At 41.7% G+C, this 19,863-nt stretch overlaps 1 protein-coding gene across 3 annotated transcripts in view; it reads left to right on the forward strand.

Moving 5' to 3' along the window:
* The window catches only part of SH2B3 (SH2B adaptor protein 3), a 191,070-nt gene that overhangs the window by 141,870 nt on the left and 29,337 nt on the right, over window positions 1-19,863 (forward strand). For 2 of the 3 annotated variants that reach the window (XM_029572112.1, XM_029572111.1), the window contains exons 3-5: window positions 3,807-3,908; window positions 7,912-8,003; window positions 14,360-14,457. In XM_029572112.1, the coding sequence (XP_029427972.1) occupies window positions 3,807-3,908; window positions 7,912-8,003; window positions 14,360-14,457 (292 nt within the window). The remainder of the gene's footprint in view (window positions 1-3,806; window positions 3,909-7,911; window positions 8,004-14,359; window positions 14,458-19,863) is intronic. The other variant, XM_029572113.1, reaches the window with a different exon arrangement.

Raw genomic sequence — 19,863 nt, forward strand, 5'->3', positions numbered from 1 at the left:
AAAGTCTCCTACAATTAAGGTGGACTCTGGGTTTGGAAGCATCTTAGCAAATAATTAATACGTGGTGAGCAATCTTTTTGTAAAATATCTGGTGGACCATAGACCAGTCCTAAGTTTTTAGTTGTGGAGATTTTAGAATTGCTACCTCATAGGGAGGGTTAATCTTTACTTTGTAGGGTGGTAGTACAGACAGATGAACCCAGCTTCCCACCCTTGGCTGTCAAATGGTTTTGCTGTGGTCCTCCTGCGTGACTACGTATTTCAGTGTTAATCCAGTCCCTAGACTAGTGTTAATACTCTTTGTCTGAGCTCAGTGTTTCCTGTTGACTGAGTGCTCGAATCATTATCTGTTAATAAAGTTTTGCTGGTCTGTCCACGGTTGGCTTTTGCAGAGAAAACTGATGGGCTGATGTCGCTGCAGGGGTATATATACCTGTTACGACTGTCACTGCCCGACGTCTCCACTCCGCCCACCTTACCTTTTTTTGCGACGACTCCTGCGGTTGATGGACGTCTGGCTGCCACGGCATCTGCCTGCCGTCCTCTCCGGTGTCCCCGGTCTGGCTTGGGCGCTGCATCCCGCCATGTTGTTCAGCTACCATAGGGCGCATGCGCCGCGCGGCCCTGCTTCTTATTCTCTCTTTGGTGTGAACCTCAGGGGCGTCCCCCTGTGATGACGTCACGCATCCCGGATACAAAAGCCTACTCTGTTTGCTAGCTATTCGAGTTAGCAAGGGACTCCTTACAGATGGGATTCGCTCTCCGTACCTTGCTACTCTGCCTCTCCAACTTTTGGACTTTATCCTAACGGGGTACCCGCTCCTCGGGAGCCTCTCTCATTTCTTTCAGGTCGCTATCAGGAACTGGTACTCGCTCCTCGAGGGTCCATGTTACCGGACTCGCTGCCTGAACCTATCTCTTCTGCTTGGAAGAAACCACTGCCTACACCATCAGTGAGTTACCAGCTTTATTTCCTCATAGCTGTTCCCTGGAACCAGGTACTCGCTCCTCGAGGGCCTGCCTCTATTCCAGCTTCTGTGTTACCTTCCGGGAGAGATCGCTGTGTGAGTAACCTTACCAACGAGGCTCTATACCAGAACCCTGGGTATGCTCCACTGTACTCACTATCTCAGTTTTCTCCACTACAGCACAGCCATAGAGGGAATCGCTGTTCCAGTATCCTGAGGCTTCATCTCTACTCACTATTGCCACCTCTGGTGGCTTCTCAACTCTAATAAAAGATATAACTCTGTGTTGTGTGTCCCAAAGCTGAGCCTGACCTGTGGCCCCTCACGGGACTCCCCCCCCGTGGGCGTGGTCAGCTGCCACAGTGTCCAAGGGTCCACCCAAAACCTTACAAACAATAACAATACCTTGATGTCAACTTTGCTCTGTCTCCATCTGCTGGGAGAGGTGCATAACCCATTGGTTCTGAATTCATCTGTCTGTCCTAAAGAAAAGGAAATTATCAAGTAAGGAGTAATTTCTCATTATAAAATATGCGTGTATTTACCCCCTAACATATGTTTGGTTACATGTGAATACCTGCAATGCATACATTCTCTACTTAAATTCCAAACATGTTTGTGTATTTTATACACGAATAAAGTCTTGCTTGTCTTAAACCCTGATTTACACACAGAGGCAGGTGTATTTTAAAATGTGCGTGTACTTGAAATCACCAGACTCGTCTGTCATTTGCATTACGTAATTAGCAGGTGTAAAATTGCACAGATAAGTTGCCTAAATGTATTTGCAGAAATCTCTTATAAAATAGCAGCTTAAGGCGTGCACCTGCAAACCATGCTCCCGTTTCTCGCGCTTACGGATATACGTGCGCATGTGATCCATTTGGAAAATGAGACTTGTGCTCAAAGGCTTCATGCGTGCATGTATAGGCCTTTTTCACACACACACACACACACACACACACACACACACACACACCTTTGAGAAAATTCACCCCTTTACTGTTACTTATTACTTGTGTTCTGGTAATTCTGGTACCAGTACTACATTCTTCTTCTGACCTGTGTTGAAAGACTCGTCCACATTTACACAGTGCTACTAGATCCAGCCAAAGACTGCGATTTTATACCAGAATCTGGGAAATTTGGCTGGCTTTTCAAGAGCCTTTTATCAAAAAGATACACAGGTAGAGATCTACTAATTCTGCCAGATTTCAGGATAGTATTTAGAGGGAAGGGAAAAAAATATTGGCTGGTTTACAGTGCATGTGGCAAATTAATAAGCTTTAGCGTTTTTCAGAGTTCTGAAAATGTTGATGCCAAAAAGAATTGGATTCATCTATAAATTCAATATTAATATAATTTTGGATTTCTGTTCCACCTTTTTGTGGCTAGGCAGCCACTGCAAAGTGGATTGCAAACAATTTAAGGGAAGGAGCGGATTACAAATGATGAAAGGAAGGCAAGTTCATTGTTACAAAGGGAATTGAGGGACATATTATAGATCTGTAACAGAGAAGGTACGTATATTAGATCAGCCTCAGACAGTAGACTAAAGTTGAGGCTGAGAAGGTAGTCTTGCTGCAAAACGATGACTCTTTTCCTCAGGGAAAAAACATATATTAGGTGCATGGTAGAAGTTGAGTCTGGACAAACATGTAAAGATATATTTATAGCCCTGAGAATTATAGCGGGACATAGATTGTCTTGTGTCTGGTGGACTGCAGGCTGTTGGGAGCTATCAAGGGAGTTCTATTTACACTGTAGTCCTTTGTACTTGCTTTTGGTTGATGGAAGGTACTGGGTGAAGAACCAACCAGGTTTTCAATTGGCGATAGCCATATACACTGTTAGTGGCTCACAAGTGAGGGGTGTTCCACAAGCAAGGTGCCACACCACACCCTTGAAGATCTTGCTTTTGTCTGTAGGAGGGTCTTGAGGGGTTTGGGGGGGGGGGGTTGTTTTTTTTTTAACAAAAGTAGGTTTCAGATGACTTGTTATCCCTTTATTTTCTGTCACATAAGAGGGGTTGACATCCATTTTTTTTTCTCTGAAAGCAAGAAAGGATTTTGAATTTAATGCACAGAGGAATGGGGAGCCGGTGTACTAAGTACAATACAGGGGACTACCGTTCCCATTTTCTCTTCCCAGTAGCCATTCTGGCAATAGCATTTTGTATTGCCTGAAATTGGGTGCTTATCTATTGAGGTAGGCCCACAATGTGGTGCTACAGCAGTATAAAATGCGAGATGGTTACTGCTTATTTGACTTTAGACTTTGATGTGCAAATTTTATTTAAGAGGGACAGATTATGGTTTGCATTCCCTTAAATAAAATGTATAGTGTACTAATATGATTCATTTTACATGAGCCTCCGGAAGAATGCAGTAGTCCAGCGCTTACTCTTCTGCTGCACAAAATAATAAACTCATTCTATACATGATTTAACTCATGTATATTACAAGATTATTCAATATTTTGTGCAACAGAAGAGTAAGAGTCGGCTGTCCTGTTCAGTTGCATAGCATTTCCTGTTATACATGAATATTACTATTGTATGTTAGTTCCAGTTAATAAGGATATAAACACCCAGCGCCTAAGGGTGGTTTTCTTTGGAAATGTTGGTGCTACCTTAATTCCCCCATTGAACTAAATTGGACCAAATTCATGTTTTGACTGACTGGAGTGGAAAAGTGTGCTGATGCGTTTGAGTCAGAGTGTGACCCTGACAACTCTGGATATTTCCATGCTTGTCTTTTTAAACAACCTTTTTTGCTTGTTGATCTGCTCTGCTGCATTCTGTTGATTGTTTAAATGTTGTTGTTTTTCTCCTTACAGTGTCTGAAACCAAAGCTACACACACCTTGTTCAGCTGTGCAAGAGATACGGAAGTGTACACGCCTAGAAATGCCAGACAACCTGAACACCTTCGTGCTTAAGGTACATATATATGCATTACGGTTCTTGAGAGAGCGCCTCAGCGTGAGCGGTCATCAAAGTCCACAGAACCAATCTGGTTTTCAGGATAAGCAAACCTTGCAAATTTATTATCTGTGTATTCTTATAGTGGCTTGGGCTGAGTCCCTCTCTGAACCACGTGGCAGCATGGTGTCTTGTGAAGTTTAAGGCACACAAGTCTGGTCCTGGGCAGCAAAGTATCAGGCAGGCCCCAGGCGATTAGAGGACATTACCCGGTGCACTGCTCTTCTCCTCTTCCTTCTTCTGATGGCTCAGTCTGTGGCTGGTGGAGGGGGCTTCCCTCTTTCAGCCTGATGGGATGGGCTGTTTCCAGCTTCCTCCGTCCTCTTGCAGAGTCCCTGTCTGAGTGAAGACTCCTTATGTTTGGCTAGCAAGACTTGCCAGTTCCTTAATTGTCGGGATAGTAACAAAAAGTATATTTTCTATTTCAAATATGAAAGTCTTTACTGTTTTCTGTTTCCCATCAGTTACTAAAATACTTATGCAAGTATGGAAAAGATCCTAAATTAACTTTGTATGTGCTCTACTTAGGCACTTTACATAGCTATCCGTAATTATATAGCTGATTATTTTTTCTCCCTCGTTATGTAAATTATGATGTGCAAGAGTATACAAATTTCATGATTACAGTTTAATACCATCTGGTGGTCTATTTTAGGAGTATTTAATGTGGGAACACAAAGCTTTATCTTTTACAAGTCCGCACATAAATAATCTATTTGGAGGGCAATATTCAGAAGAGTTTACACATTTAAACTTTGTATTTGCTGATATAAAAAATACCATTTCAAAATTGCCCCCACTCCTCCATGAGTGTGGATTAAAAAGCATGCATACCTTTTTATCTGTGCCAAACAGAGCCACGTCTGGGGGGCCAGCACAGTAAAGTGTGCATGGCGACTTTATTTTTAAATCCCTGCGTGTACGTTTTGCCAGCAGAACCCTCTCTTTTTCCCACCATCCCTCCCCGCCCTGCAAGTGAATTTTCAAAGGTGCTCTCATGCATGTCGGCACTACTTGGCATGTGAAAGTTACCCCCTAGAAGAGCAAAGGAATTCTGAGAACCATTTTCTATGCGTTGCGTTATGCTTGGGAAAAGCTCCCTTATATCTCCCCCTGCCTAGGAAGGAATGGCCAGTTCCGGGGTTTATGAAGTGGGTAAATATCGACTGAGTGATTAATCCTTTTCTAACTTATTTTTAAGTGCACTCGATGGTATATGTGTGTGTGATGTCTGACAATATTTGACTTCCTCGTATGATTTCTGACCCAGATGTCCTTGCCGAATTGGAAGCCTAACTTTCCTTTGTCAGGAATAAAGGTTTCTGTGCATTCGAATAGACTTTTATATTCCCCCATAGAAGGGAGGCTCCTTTCCCTAAGGGGAAGCGTCACATGGTTGGTTCCTAGATTTCTATTTATTTGACTGGGTTTATTACCTGCCATTTTGAATACGAAAATTCACACAAGGCATTTCACAGTCCATCAGAAGGAGCAGCACATGAACAAGGTCATTTGCAGCTTTACACATAGCAAGGAATATCTCACAAGTTTGAGTGGCAGCAGGGTTCACAGATTTAGAATTGACAAATGCATGCACCCCAGAAGACGAAATATTTTATGTGAAATTCTTTCAAATTCTGGAAAAGGGGAAGGGTCGTTTCCTTCCTCTTGGGACAAGATGAGGACATTTGCTTGCTTGAGGGAAAAATGCAGGATCATTTAAGTCTGGCCATAAGGTCTTGCAGTAATTACTGATGAAGAGAATAGGTGGCATAAAGACCTCTTTCAGATAGCTGCTGATTTAATAGAATAAATGGTTTGTAAATCATAACTGTCACCTATTTTATAAACACTCCTTAATGCATGCATGCCTGCCTCCTAACCTGTAATATAATGCTCTAACCTAATCTGACTAACCATCCACTTATGTAATCTGCCTTGAAGAGGCTGACCAGCCACAGACGGCAGAATAAAAATGCTAACATTAAATTACAATTCAAATCCAAAGGTATTCTCACTGAATAGAAAGTCTAGTTCAGAGAAATAAATTGGTGGTGGCCTTAGCAAATCATGCTAAATGCTCTGGTGATGATGCAGAGTCCTTCATGTCAGTCCTCGGACCCCCTGTGGACAGCCAGCAGATGTCCCAGGATGATCCATGTAAGGACTGAGTGATTGCTCCCTATAGTTTAATATCCATGGCTGTGGGGGAAGGGTTAGGATCAAAGTGAGCTATGGTCACAGTTCAGGGATGAAGTAAAAGAACAGGCACAATATTTCTCTGAAACAGGTAATCAAAAAAAGTGTTGCTTTTAATCAGTTTAATGGGCACTTGTGGTTCATTTGATGTAACCCGGGTCCTAGCTCTCTTGCTCATGGGATTTTTCATTGATCTTAATGGTTACCTGCTTCTCAGACTAAAGCGTGCTAAGCACTTATTATGCTAGAGAAAAGGCCATGTATTTACTTTTTTTTTTTGTCCAGTTGCCAAAACTATTGCTTTTGCAACTACCTGCTGAAGTCCTTATGTTTTTATTATTTTAAATCTTCCTTTTTAAAGCTTTTTTTTTCTGCCAGCTCTTTCCTGTCACTTGGGACTGTTGACACTGGCTCTCCAATAAGTTCACTTCCACTTTTAAAAGTTGTGATGGGAGTGTGGGCCCCCTACATTAATTCATGTATTTTATTATGCAAATGAGAAGAATAATGCTTCAGATGGTGGGGTTTGTTGTGTCATCCTGAAGAATGAGAGGAGGCAGAACTTATAAATAACATAAGTTTATTCAGGGACTCCAGGCCTACTTATGCAGTTCAAGAACTCCTGCAGGAAACCAGATCCAGAGCAGCTCCCCAGCTAGAATGCACTTGGCTGCCACCTAGTGGCTGGAGGTAACATGGACATGGTAGGTTAGTTCCATGTTTAAAGCTGATTTTACTTCTTCGTATTTGATTGAAACTAATAATGAGGCAAAGATAAGATTATCAGATTTGAGCCAACAAGTTTGCTGAAGAATGTACTAGACAACTGTAATTCCTCTTCCCCCTTTTCTAGCTGAAAACAGGGAAACACTAATAGAAAATAAGTTAGATTTGCATGAGCAAGTTATGATTTAATATCAATAGTGTCTGCACTTTTTTATCTTGGTTCTTTGATCTCGCTAGACAGAGCCCTTTCATCATACTTTATAATAATCCTGGCTTGTTAGCACTTAGCCAAACTCTGAGAAATGAATTGAGTGGAGAGCAGCGCTTCAGATCTGAGATAAAGCTAACGTGTATTGTTTCACAGAGCACAAAAGGTTTGACTAAAGAACCAACATAGCTTAGACCACTAGTCACTTAGCCCACTCTCTCTCTCCTCCTCCCCTCAGCTACCCCTGCCTCCATCAATGGTTTTGTACTCCTCCAGTTAACCTGCATATTTATTGTTTCTAGTTTTTAATATGCATGCTTTACAGTTCCTGTCATTTTTCTCTCTTTCCCTATCCTTCCTTTTGCTGTCCTCTCTCTTCCTTTCACCACTGCTCCCCCTTCCCCCTCCCTGTTATAATGTATTTTCGCTCTTTTGTTTAAGCAGTTGTAATGTGAACCGGCATGATGTTCTGACCAATGTCGGTATATAAAATGCACCAATAAATAAATACGATACATTTGGGCTTTTCGCTGTCTGTCTTTTGTCTCTACAGCAGCAAACACTATTTCCTTTTACAGCAAGCCCCAGTAAGCAGAGAACAAGTAAATATGGCAGTGGGGATTAGGGGGGGGGGGGGGAGGAAGAATGAAGCAGAGAAGCCACGGGGAGAGGAGACCACAGTGGTGGAGGTCGCTTGAGTGCTGGAAGGAGCTGCAGTGCTTTCACACAGGGCCATTAAGATTGAAGCTGAAGCATTTTGTGCAGTGTACAGTGCAACTACTGTCTCTTTTTTTTATTTAATTTTTTTTTTTTTACCCCTTAATCTAGGTTAACAACGCAACAGAAGTTATTTTTGAGACCGCTGATGATCAACAGTTGAATTCTTGGACATCAGCAATCAGCGAGTGTATGAATCGAGGGTAAGAATGCATTTGGCATCTGTTTGTGTGTTACACGGACTAAAACTCAGATACCACAGGTTTTGTGTTGTTTTTTTTTGATCTGACAGTTTTCTCTCTGTTCTTTCTGTGCTTTTGGCTCCAATTAGAAAGCCTCTTACAGTGCCATTTACCTTCCTTTGTAATTACCCAGGCCTTTTCCCCATTTTTGCAGTCGTCCCCCCCCCCCCCCCAAGTCATCTCAGTGACAATCCTTGGCTGGGGGGCCGTGGAGCACAGCTCTGTCTGGAATCTCCTTCCTGTCCCCAGAGTCTGATCTTGCTGCTGTGCATGAGTCCAGCCTGGCTTTTCTGTATGACCGTGCACGGCACATTCCCGAGCCAGCAGACCAGCCCAGATAATTAGAGGCAAAACCCTGCACAGTATCAATTTTATCTAACTTATTAGACGGCAGGATTGACAAGTACATGGACTGTAGTGGCTTAGTAAACATATTTGGAAAATCATTTTGTGGTTTATATTGCATCTGAGCAGGATGCCAGTGCATGCTGTAACCCCAGACTGTAGATGCGGCCGGTTCTGCAGTGGAGAGTAGAGCGGCACAGTTCTGATGTCTGTTATATAGTGGAGAACTACAGCTGGGTAACCTGAGACACGGGATAAAAAAAAAAAAAAAGTGACTTATTCAAGGTCATACAGGGTCACTGGAAGAGGCGATTTGAATTTGTATTAAGGTTTTTCTTGTACTTCAAAATGTTTATTGTAATCTCATTTACTTTGCAAGAGTCTATTGAATTACTTTTCATTTTCTGGACCACCTCATCATCATCCTAATGATAGGTGAGAAAACAAGTCAACCAAGAAATGCAATAATAATCTGTTAGGGGCACAGAAAAGGCCTCGTCTGATGAATGGATTGTCTGGTCAGTATTGCAACACGCTAAAATGAAGATTTGGAAAGTAACTTGGAGCTGAAACTGTGGACTCGCTCAGGCTAGGAGTTTGTTGTAGGTGGGGAGAAGAATCAGAGTCTGTTTTAGGCTGAGAAACGTGTCTGAAAAGGTGAACAAGAGTGGGCAGCACCAGAGAATTTTTGACTCCTGCAGGTGACCTATAGTCCTTGCTATATTCTTCTTGGATTTCCTCTGAGGGGCTGATGCAAAACAGTGCGCTCAGCCAAGCGCGCTCTTTAACCTGCGGTTGGACACTATAAGGGGATTAGTGCATCCAAAACGCGCGTCCAACCACCCCCGGCGAAACCAACAGTGCTCATCACGTACAAATGCATGTTGATGAGGCTATTAGTTATTCACCCCGAATGTAAAAAAAAAAAAAAAAAGTGTGCTCGACCCACACATGTTTACGCTCAAAAATTAACGTCTGCTCAGATCAGGCGTCAATTTCTTAGCCCCCCAAAAGTTGTACAGAAAAGCAGAAAATAGTGCTTTTTTGTACATCCTCCAACTTAATATCGTGGTGATATTAAGTCGGAGGAACCAAAAGTTCAAAAGGTTTAAAAAAATAAATAAATAAAAAATGCCAGAGGTCAGGTTAGGGAAATGACCCTTTATTTACATATTGCATCGCGCACCCATGAGTGGTGCCAGGGCGCACATTAGGCAAGAGGGCGCTCAACACGGAGCGCCTGCTTTCTGCGCTCATTTATTCCATCGGCCCCAAAATGAGCATTGTTTACTTCTATAGTGCATCGGGCAGATGTGTAAAGTTTTCTTTCTTTTTTTTTTTCCTTTGGAAGGCTATTGCTTGAATAGACAGACTAGAAACACAATCCTTCCCCTGGAGAGTATAATTTAGTTGCCTGTTCTAAATGTTAAGCTATGGTTTATTTGTCTTTTAGTGCTGCAAAAAGTGACGAGGTCTGTGTCTTAGGCAGGAAGTTGGGCCTACAGAGGCTGCATGTCACGTGGGTTTTAAAAGTCATACAGAGGCTTTGCCAGTCACTGAAATACTGAGAGCTCTGTCAGCAGTTAAGCTTTTCCTGTCCTTTTCCAAGAGTTGCAGGCATATTTTCATGCTTTCGCTTGGTGACAGTTAGTGATAGCTTGATTCGGCCCAGAACCAGTTGGTTTGTAACCTGAATGCTTTGCTCTGTTCCATGGGTTCCCGTGAAAACTTATCAGGCACAGTGTGCAATCAGATGTGGATTACAAGAAGTCCTGGGTCTGACTTCTGACTGAGGCAGTATTCCTTTGCACTAATCTTTGTGTATCTGAGTACAGGGTGTACTGGTCTCTCTTTGACCTAGATAAAAAGGAAGAGTAAAGATAAGAGAGAAAACAAACGAGTGCATTTCAATGCAACAGAGTCTAGCAACCTATGCCTTATCAGAGGCATTCGTTTCACTATTTTAAGCCTCTATTTTTCTAAGGCATAATACACACAACGCCCAAAGAAGAAATATGATTATATTTTAGATCGCACAAGACTTTTGTTTTATGAATGTTTATGCATGTGCATTGACCACAAAGTGGACCCAGAAAACAAAGCGGAAGCCGATCCAGTTGGCTGTGTAGCAGTAAAGATAACGAGAACCTGATGATGGAAAAAGGCCTTTATTAAAATTTGCCAGACTCTGGCCGAGTTTCGCTCTTTATAATCTCTTTATAACTCTCTGCTAATCGGCATTCCAGCTAACACCCTTAAACCCCTTCAAATGCTGCAGAACGTCGCAGCCAGGATACTGACCAAGACCAACAGGAGAGATCATATTACCCCCATTTTGAGGGACCTACATTGGCTCCCAATTAAGTATAGAATACTATACAAGACATTAACAATCATTCAAAAAACCATACACAAGGGCAGTCCGCTGGAACTCAACTTTCCTCTTCTACTTCATCTACCATCCAGACCAACGAGATCAGCTTACAAAAACACTCTCCAAACAACACACGTCAAAACTTCGCTTAGCAAGCGAGCCTTGTCTTCAGCAGGTCCATCCTTCTGGAACTCGCTACCTTCTTCTCTCCGGACAGAACTTTGCCCAATCAACTTCAAAAAAAGACTAAAAACCTGGCTTTTCGAACAAGCGTTCAAATCATGATAATAAGTCACATCAACATCCACACACTAGCAAATAATCCATCCAAAGACTCTCAACCAAGCCTGAAACATAACACTTCACAATCAAAGATAATTTTCAGTTTCTCATTCTTCAATTATGTTATAAGTTATTTTACCCATGTATTCTGTACCAAGTTTTTAAGTCCCTGTTCTATGTAACTTGCATTCTTCATGCATGTCTCTTTCAGTTACAATGTAAACCGAGCTGATATGCAAATTCTGCATGAAGCCCGGTATATAAAAATGTTAAATAAATAAATAAATTTATTCTAGAGCTGCCAGGGGCAACTAGGAACAAATATATAAATTGTTAAAAAATGAGCACACTTAAAAAATTAAAATCAATCAATAACATATATAGGTGTACAAACTCCAGAAAATAAATCCTAACATATATGTGTGTTGACATCATAATGGTATACAGAAATGATGCAGAAAAGGAACACAGGGCACAATATGTGTACAGATGTGAATGAATTAGACAACAGTTGTAAACACAGAAACGATAGTACTGGAGAGGATAACTTGGTGTTAGAATGAATCGTGATTAAATGATCATGCTTAAAGTATGAATAGATGTCAGGGAGTAAAAGTGATCATGTAAAAGGAGATTGCAATTTTATAAACATAAAAAAAGAAAATTTAAAATTTAAAACCAAAAGTAAAATTAAAAAGTGATGATATAGAACATAATGAGAATGCTTACTCAGTTTAAGCAGAACTTATTTATGTGCCTGCAGGGCAGATGACAAAGTGTTGTGCATAAATTATAACGTATAACCTATATAAAAGAAAACAAAAATAAAGATTAAGTAACCTGTACAAAAAAAAATAAAAAAAAATAAAAAAATAGTAAATTAAAAATGAACTGTACTGTTAAAATAATATTTATTTATTTATTTAACTCTTTTTTTTTTATACCGATAATAGAAAAAAGATAAATCTAAGTCAAAAAATTGTCAAAGTATGACTCTTCCCTACTTCATGATGGAACTTAAGGACTAAAACATATAACTTATATAAAATATAGAACAAAAATAAGGATTGTTACCTGTAAAAAAATAAATAGATAAATACATAAAAACAATCTGTGCTGATAAAATAAGAAAAAATAAATAATTATAAAGAAAAAGATAAAGTATCTAAGTATGAATATGAATTAAAGTGTATGGTACGTCATAGGAAGTAAGGACCACCTACAAATATGCCAGTTTACCTGTTGGATCATAAATCTCTACTTTGAATGTATGGTAATGCCAATAGTGAAGATCACTTCATTCAGTTTGCATCGTCAAACACAGATAAGAATTGTGTGACTAAAATACACAGAACAAATGAATACCAAGATTAGGACAATATGCCGCCGACTGTGTTAATGAAAAGAACTAGTTACAAATGGCAATAAAAACTGACATGACGGTTATTGGATGTGGATAAAAACTGATAAATAATCTTAACTGAAATGCTGCATATCTAATTGGAAGAAAGATAATAGTAGCATGGCTATGGGAACGCTATGTGTGCATAGGCGCTGACACAGTGAGGCAGCCCAACAACATCGGGCACTTAATCAGGCAAACTGTGTAAAAAAAAAAAAAGAACAAAAAAATAGAAAAACTTCGCTTTGAAACTAAGAAAGAAATCGGACTACACAGTGAGGAAGAACTCCGCCCCCCCCCCCCCCCCCCGACGTCATCTCAGCGTCGAGCCGGTAAACGGCGCCTTTCCAACAGGCGTCGCGCGCCGAAGGGGTGCGACAAAGGGGCTTTCCCCTTTGTGCTCCCCTTCGTGCTAACCTTTGTGCTCATTTTAAAATAGTTGGTTTTTATGTTTTCATTATAAATTTAACCTTTTTTTAATGTTGTTTAGCTTTTTGCTCAGTTTACAATTATTAGTTACAGATGCTCAATGTATTAGACTAAGGAATTGTATCTCCTGCTTATACTGTTTCATTGTAAACCGGTTTGATTTGCATTTGATGCAGGAAAATCGGTATATAAAAATTATAAATAAATAAATAAATAATGAACTGATGGTAGGAGTGTGGCTGCGGGATCGCTATGTCAACATACCAAGTTGACACAGCGATTTTGTGGTCTTTATTGACCACAAAATGACAATGTTATACTGTACCTTTGCAAAATAAATATGAGAAAATGAAAATAGCCCTACTTCCACTAGATTTTGAAAAGTAGCAGAAAATTGGTGCATGGATTTGGATTAAACTTTTCCTTCCCTGCTTTGCCTCAGTATTTCCCCACACCCACAACAGGGCAGTATCAACAACAGCAACAACAACAAAAAAAGGCAGCTCTAGTGTGCTTTAAATAATGTAGGCCAGATCTGACTCTGTGGCAAGTGCTGTGCATTAAGTGGAAGAACTGCTGAGTCCATCTTCTGTGTCACGAGCGGAGCTGGGGTTGGGTCCACAGCCCCTGGGGTTGGAGTTCGGGTTAGGAGGAGTGCGAGGAGGGAGTCTCCGTCATTGCTGACCTGTGACATCTACTGGCCAGATTTAGGGCTCAAGGTCACAGGGTTCTGGCAGGAGCCATGCTGCAGTGCCCCTGGACTAAGGAGCAGTGGCTGGGCGAGGTTGAGTTGGGGCTTTTGCATGTTCACATTCACAGCCCCAGGTGGGAAGGGGGGAGTCTGTCCTAGTTGAGGGCAGCGTCTGGTGGCCGGTCTTAGTGCCCTTAGAATAGGGTCCTGGAAGCAGCCCTGTTGCATGGCTCCTGGCCTCAGGGCAGTTGCTGTAATGGCCGGTGGGGAGGGGATGTCTAGCAAATCCCTGGGTAGTTGCGAATGAAGGCTCTCACAGTGCCAGGTCACAACGGTGGTTATGACTGAGCTGGAGGGGAAATGAGAGAGAGGAAACTATCCGTCCCCCCCCCCCACCCCCCCCCCCAAAAAAAAGGCAGCACAATGACTTGATGTACGTTTACTGTGAGAGAAGACTACCCGGAATGCCACTTTCAGCGACATTTATATAAGTTAAATGTATCCTGTGAAATGTCTCTTATGCTATAAGAAATGCCATTGTGTTCACTTTGGGCAAGTAGACCACAAAGCTAGGCTGGAAATATTCTATCCTAAACTGACTAGGTTTTGAATAGTAATCTATTGTGCTGCTTGTGCTCCTTCTGGGGTATACACACGCTTACGCTACTCAGGAGTACCAAGTGTGCAGCATAAGAGTGCAAGGAATGTTCAGCGATTGTCGTAGTTAAATTGCAAATGCCGTACTCACTTTACACCTGCGACTGAAGGCAAAGTAAAGGATGTGCTCCTTCCAGCAGGTCTGATGGCACTGATGTAGAGCTACTTTCAGCATCTCACTCGGACGCCATGACGTCAACCCCCGGGGCTGGAAGCACGGATTCCATTAACCAAGGTAAGTGCGGGCACACGCTCTCCTCTCTGATTCCGCAAGTAGCAGTGTATGTTGTGAACGTTCTGGTTTGAAGCCATGTTCCTCTTCTTTGCAGATTTTGGTGCTAGCTGCTTTATGAAGGGTACCTAGCTTTTCACATTCACCTCCATGCTATATTAAAATGCTGACCCCCCTTATGTCGTGCATTATTGACTTTAAAGGCCGTTTTCTTCCCCAGAGAATGCAACCATTTATGATCTGTGTGTGCAAGTCTTCCAGATGCTGATGAATTAGGCACACTGTACTCCGGTGGGGGGGGGGGGGGGGGGGGTTGGGTGTAGATTTGGTGTATTATCGCTATGCACTTGATCCAGCTTTTCAATAACTCTTATTGAATGCTTTGGTGTGTTTTGTTAGCTTTTTAAAGAGATCATGACACTTCTGGGCTGTTTGTTCAGGTCAGTGGGCAGAACCGTGCTATTTACATTTTGATTGATGTGGATAATTTAAGGCTTAAAAACTGTATATGTGTATGTATATAGTCCTTTAGCTGTACCATGATGATGAACTGTTTTTTTATTGTAAAAGTTGTGGTTTTCGAGACGTACACTGGAAGAAAGAACCAGATTTCACTTTCCTCAGCTCAGGAACCGAACAGAACTGTTGTGAGCCGCATCACTTCCCTTGCTGCATAGTTTTTGGCTGTAAGGACACCTGCAGCACAGCATCTGACCATACTCTCTCTCCATGAGGAAACCAAGCAGAGCCATGGCCAAATGAAAAAGTGTACCTTCATCCTGAGCCCAACGTACAACCCACTGCAAACTGGGAGACACTCTTAAATGTAGGGGGCTTTGATTCTTATTTTTATTGTGACCCAGACGTTACCTCCTGCTCCTTTGGGCTTCCAGCACAGAGATCCAGGTGTCAGCAGCCTTCAGTCACGATTACCGGAGATCTTTTTTTCCCCCTTCCAACTTCCTTTACTCTTTTATCATTGCATTGTTAGCTCTGGGATGGGGACCATGCACCGGGACTCCCTCCAGATCCTTGCAATCATGGGCCCCCAATCCAAGCACTAGGTGTCACCCCTCTCTCTGTCACGCCCTCCCCACACGTAATTACAAATTATGCATTTATAATACTAGATTGTTCATGAAAAAGACATTCTTAGGTAACAAAAATTCACTTACATGCATTGCTGTGGTGGAAACCAGAAAACTCTGCAAAACAGACACTTGGAACCCAGATTCTGCTTTTCCGTAGTTGCACTGCATACAGAAACATCACTATTTCTTATAAAACATCAAACAATAAAATCAAGTAATATAAATCATAATAAAACCATACTAATAACAATGATATACATTTTAAAAAACTGACAAATATGGTAGCGAGTGTTAGGTGTATTTATTTAAAAAAATATTTGTTACCCACCATGCCAGTGATCGTAGCAGGGTACAGATAAAACATACATAATAAAAAGTGGTAGGCTTGGCCCTCAGAAAGCCATGAGTACACTGAATTACAATATACTAAATCTCCCATACCAAAACACTAACTGCCAGCACTCAAAAAGTAAGAAACTGTCTATGAAAGGGCAACCTTACAAATATTACACCAGGCCCTAAAACACTAATACACCTCCTATTAGGAAAACAGAACAAGCCAGGCTGATATAGATCCCCACACAGACACTACGTGCCAGCAGAACACCTCACTTTGGTCACACATGCTGAACACAGACACACCCTCACCAAACACTGAATAGAGAGACCATAAAGTATAAATAGAAACATGCAGACAAAAACTGAACTGAAAACCACAACAAGCCAGATTCTGCTTTTCCGTAGTTGCACTGCATACAGAAACATCACTATTTCTTATAAAACATCAAACAATAAAATCAAGTAATATAAATCATAATAAAACCATACTAATAACAATGATATACATTTTAAAAAACTGACAAATAGAACATCCAATCATTAAAAACTCATATCTCTTAATTTCTAAATGTCAAAATATTTCAAAACAGCTAATATATCAAATAACCCCCAATAATTAAAACTAATAAGGATAAAAAAAAAATCCCCTGCTGTCCATACCTGGGAAATTTTGATTTCCAGATGACCTGAATGTCATGGATTAACAGGGAGAGGGGTGAGGGTTGTTGTATACAAACTTTTTTACACTTGCTCAATCATATACACACGCACACTCTCTCTTTCTTTCATATGCTCAATCATATACACCCACATGCTTGTTCACACTCTCAAGCTCAATAATATACACGCACTCGCTTGCTGTCTCTCATGCTCAATCATATACACATACATTCTTGCTCAGTCTCTCATGTGCTCAGTCACACATATAAACTCTCATATACTCTCTGACTTGCTCAATCATATACACACGCTCATATGCCTTTTCACATGCTCATTCATACGCATACATGCTCATGCATTCTTTCACATGCTCAATCATTCATACGCTCATATGCTCTCTAATGCATGCTCAATTATATCCACACATCTTGTTAGCTCTCTCATGCTCAGCCATACACACACATTCTCACATGCTCAGGCATACATGCTTATTCACTCGCATGCTCAATTATTCAAGCACATTCATATGCTCATGCTCAGTCATGCACTCTCGCGCTCAGTCATGCACCCATGCATTCATATGCTGTCTCTTACATGTTCAGTAACACACACTCATACACTGTCTCATATTTAGCCTCCCTGCGTGCTGCAGCATGGGGAAGAAGGCCAGTGTTTCTTGGCATCAGGTGGGCCGCACTGCTCTTCATTGCTGCTCCTTGAGGCCCCGCTGCGCCACTCCTCACTGTGGGGCTGGAAGAGGAGGAGGAGGCCCAGAGGACCACACTGCCCTGCACGGTCGGGGGGTGGCAGGGAGGGAAGAGGAGGAGGCCCAGAGGACCACACTGCCCTGCACGGTCGGGGGGGTGGCAGGGAGGGAAGAGGAAGAGGAGGAGGCGGCTGTTTTTCACGGCCCCGCAGGCCGCACTGCCCTTCAGTGCCAGGGTGAGGAGGGATCAGGAGTGTGAGCTGAGCTGCCCTGCACTATCTGGGCAGGAAGTAGGAAACATGTTTTTTGTGGTGCTGCTCTTCATTGCCGGGGGCAGGGAGGGATCAGGCATGTGGGGTCGCATGAGGGAAGAGGAGACTGATAGTTTTCACAGGACGGCTCCCCTGGTGGATGGCTAGCTACAGCTCTGAAACCAGGAGGCTGCAGAGCTCAGACCTATCCCTCAATACCACCTCATGTAATCAAATCCAGGCAGCACCACCTTTAATTGAGTCAAGAAAAGAAAAAAAAGCATTTTATCTCCAGGATGTACCTGATGTAATTTGTTTTTATAAATGAAAATCCCAAATCTTTCCAAGCTAACACCATGAAATTCCCGTATGAAACACTTTTAATGGATGTAACAGTGATTTGCTAACATTAAGAATGGGATTTAGGTTTTTGTCTTAGTGAATTAGGCTGTCTTGCAGGAGAACAATGGTGTCTGCCTGGGGCCTGGTTACATATTTATCTTTTGCAAGGCTTTAGTGGGATGTAAAGATTGCATCCAGTCTTCCTGTAGCCTGGGTCTGCTCTCTGCAGCCGCTAGAACAAACCGACTCCATTACTGTGGCAGGCTGCTTCACTCTGAAATCCCTTATGGGTGGTAACAGGCCTCTGCAGGAATATATTGGAGATTTATTGAAACATATAAATGTGAATGTCATCTGGAGCAGAGTGAAAGTGGCTTTCAGGTGGGAGAGACTCTTGCAAACGGCCTGCATGGTTTTGCACACATCACCCTTCCTAGTGTTTCACTCTGTCCTCTTCAGAAGAAGGAAATCTAATTTCTTCTATTAAAAAAAAAAAAAAAGTCTCTTTAATAATCAGCAAACATCTGGGCTTCCAGCCCCAGACGTTATAAAGAGAGGGATGCCCACATTGTGTAATAAGCTGATGTATAATGCAGTTCTTGCAGTATTTGCACTTTCTTTTTTAGTTTATTAGAAGTTTTAAGAGTGATCTGACCTGCCAGACTTGTGTTTGTTTCCTGGGCTCGGGGTTCTTGCCTCCAGTTTAGCTGGTGCTGAAGGGAGGCAGTGTTCATAGACCTTTTGGGGGGGGGGGGGGGGGGAGGGAAAGGCAGGGGAGTCTCTCGGTGACACCTAGTGGCCAGACTTGGGGGCACATATGTTGGGCACAAGAGGAAATTACGATCATTGGCTCCTGGATAAGGACCGTCACTGTAGTGATTGGCCAGGTAATAAAATAGGGGACCCTCCACCCCTCACCTTCCCCAAAAGAGCAAGAAGAATCTGCTGGGCTCATTTGATTTCATCTATCGATTTTGAATTATTGCCTTGCAAAATTATTATAAGCAGAGCCTCATCATGTAAGATAAGTGTGGCTATACTCCTGTCTTTTATTATGCAATATACTTAAAAAAAAATCTTCAAAAAATAGCAAGGACCAGTTTATGATCCGGTTGTGAATCCTTAGTGACACTTTGTCGTCCTGGTGAATCGGTGTCTGTTTACGCTCTATCAGATGATGGTCGTCTTTTATTATATTTGATTATGCCTGGTACTCAATTGGATGTGGGTTTGTTTTTTTTTTTGTGATGCCTTCTTGTGGTTTGCCATCTATTTTTGTTTTTTTTTTAAATTACGTGGAAAGCAACATGGCACAGACCATTGAAAAAAGGACTTAAGGAAAAAGATTAAAAAAAAAAAAAAAGCCTGCTTTGTAATTCAAGATTATAGATTTCTTATAAATGTAAATATGTAAGCAAATATATATATTGGACAAAATAAATAGGACTCCTGGGAATTAGATGGAGAGGATTTCTTATGTCAGCTAAAAACATGGCTGCTTACCTAGCAGACTAACGCCCTGTAGGACAGCATATCACCCTGTCAAGTAATTAAACTATTCTTTGTAAACCTGTTAGCTACTGTTCTTTGTAAGTCATAACTAATATTGCATGAATGCACTACAGTGCATGCAAACTACCTGTAATATAATGCCTCCTAATGCTTCCTAAGCTATAACATAATGCACCATACACTATGTAATACGCTTTGAAGTGGCAGAACAGCCACAAAAGGCGAAATAAAAAATACAAAATTAAATTCATTTTTAAATAAGGGACCAGAAATGGGCAAGTGGGAGGTTTGAGCAATCTGACTAGTACAACTACTTTAAAGGGAGCACTTGTGACCATGGTTTCTTTAAAATAAGAGTCAAGACAGAGCTGGGCTCAGGTATAGTTTACACGAAGCTGGGATTTGGTCTACCTAAATCCAAGCTTTGCTGTGTCATAGTTTTTTCATTTCCTGGGATAGCAAACTGTGCATGCATGCAGATAGGGACTTCTGCTTGGCTGAAGTGAAC

This window comes from Rhinatrema bivittatum, chromosome 11 (assembly GCF_901001135.1).
Source record: "Rhinatrema bivittatum chromosome 11, aRhiBiv1.1, whole genome shotgun sequence".
Taxonomy (NCBI): domain Eukaryota; kingdom Metazoa; phylum Chordata; class Amphibia; order Gymnophiona; family Rhinatrematidae; genus Rhinatrema; species Rhinatrema bivittatum.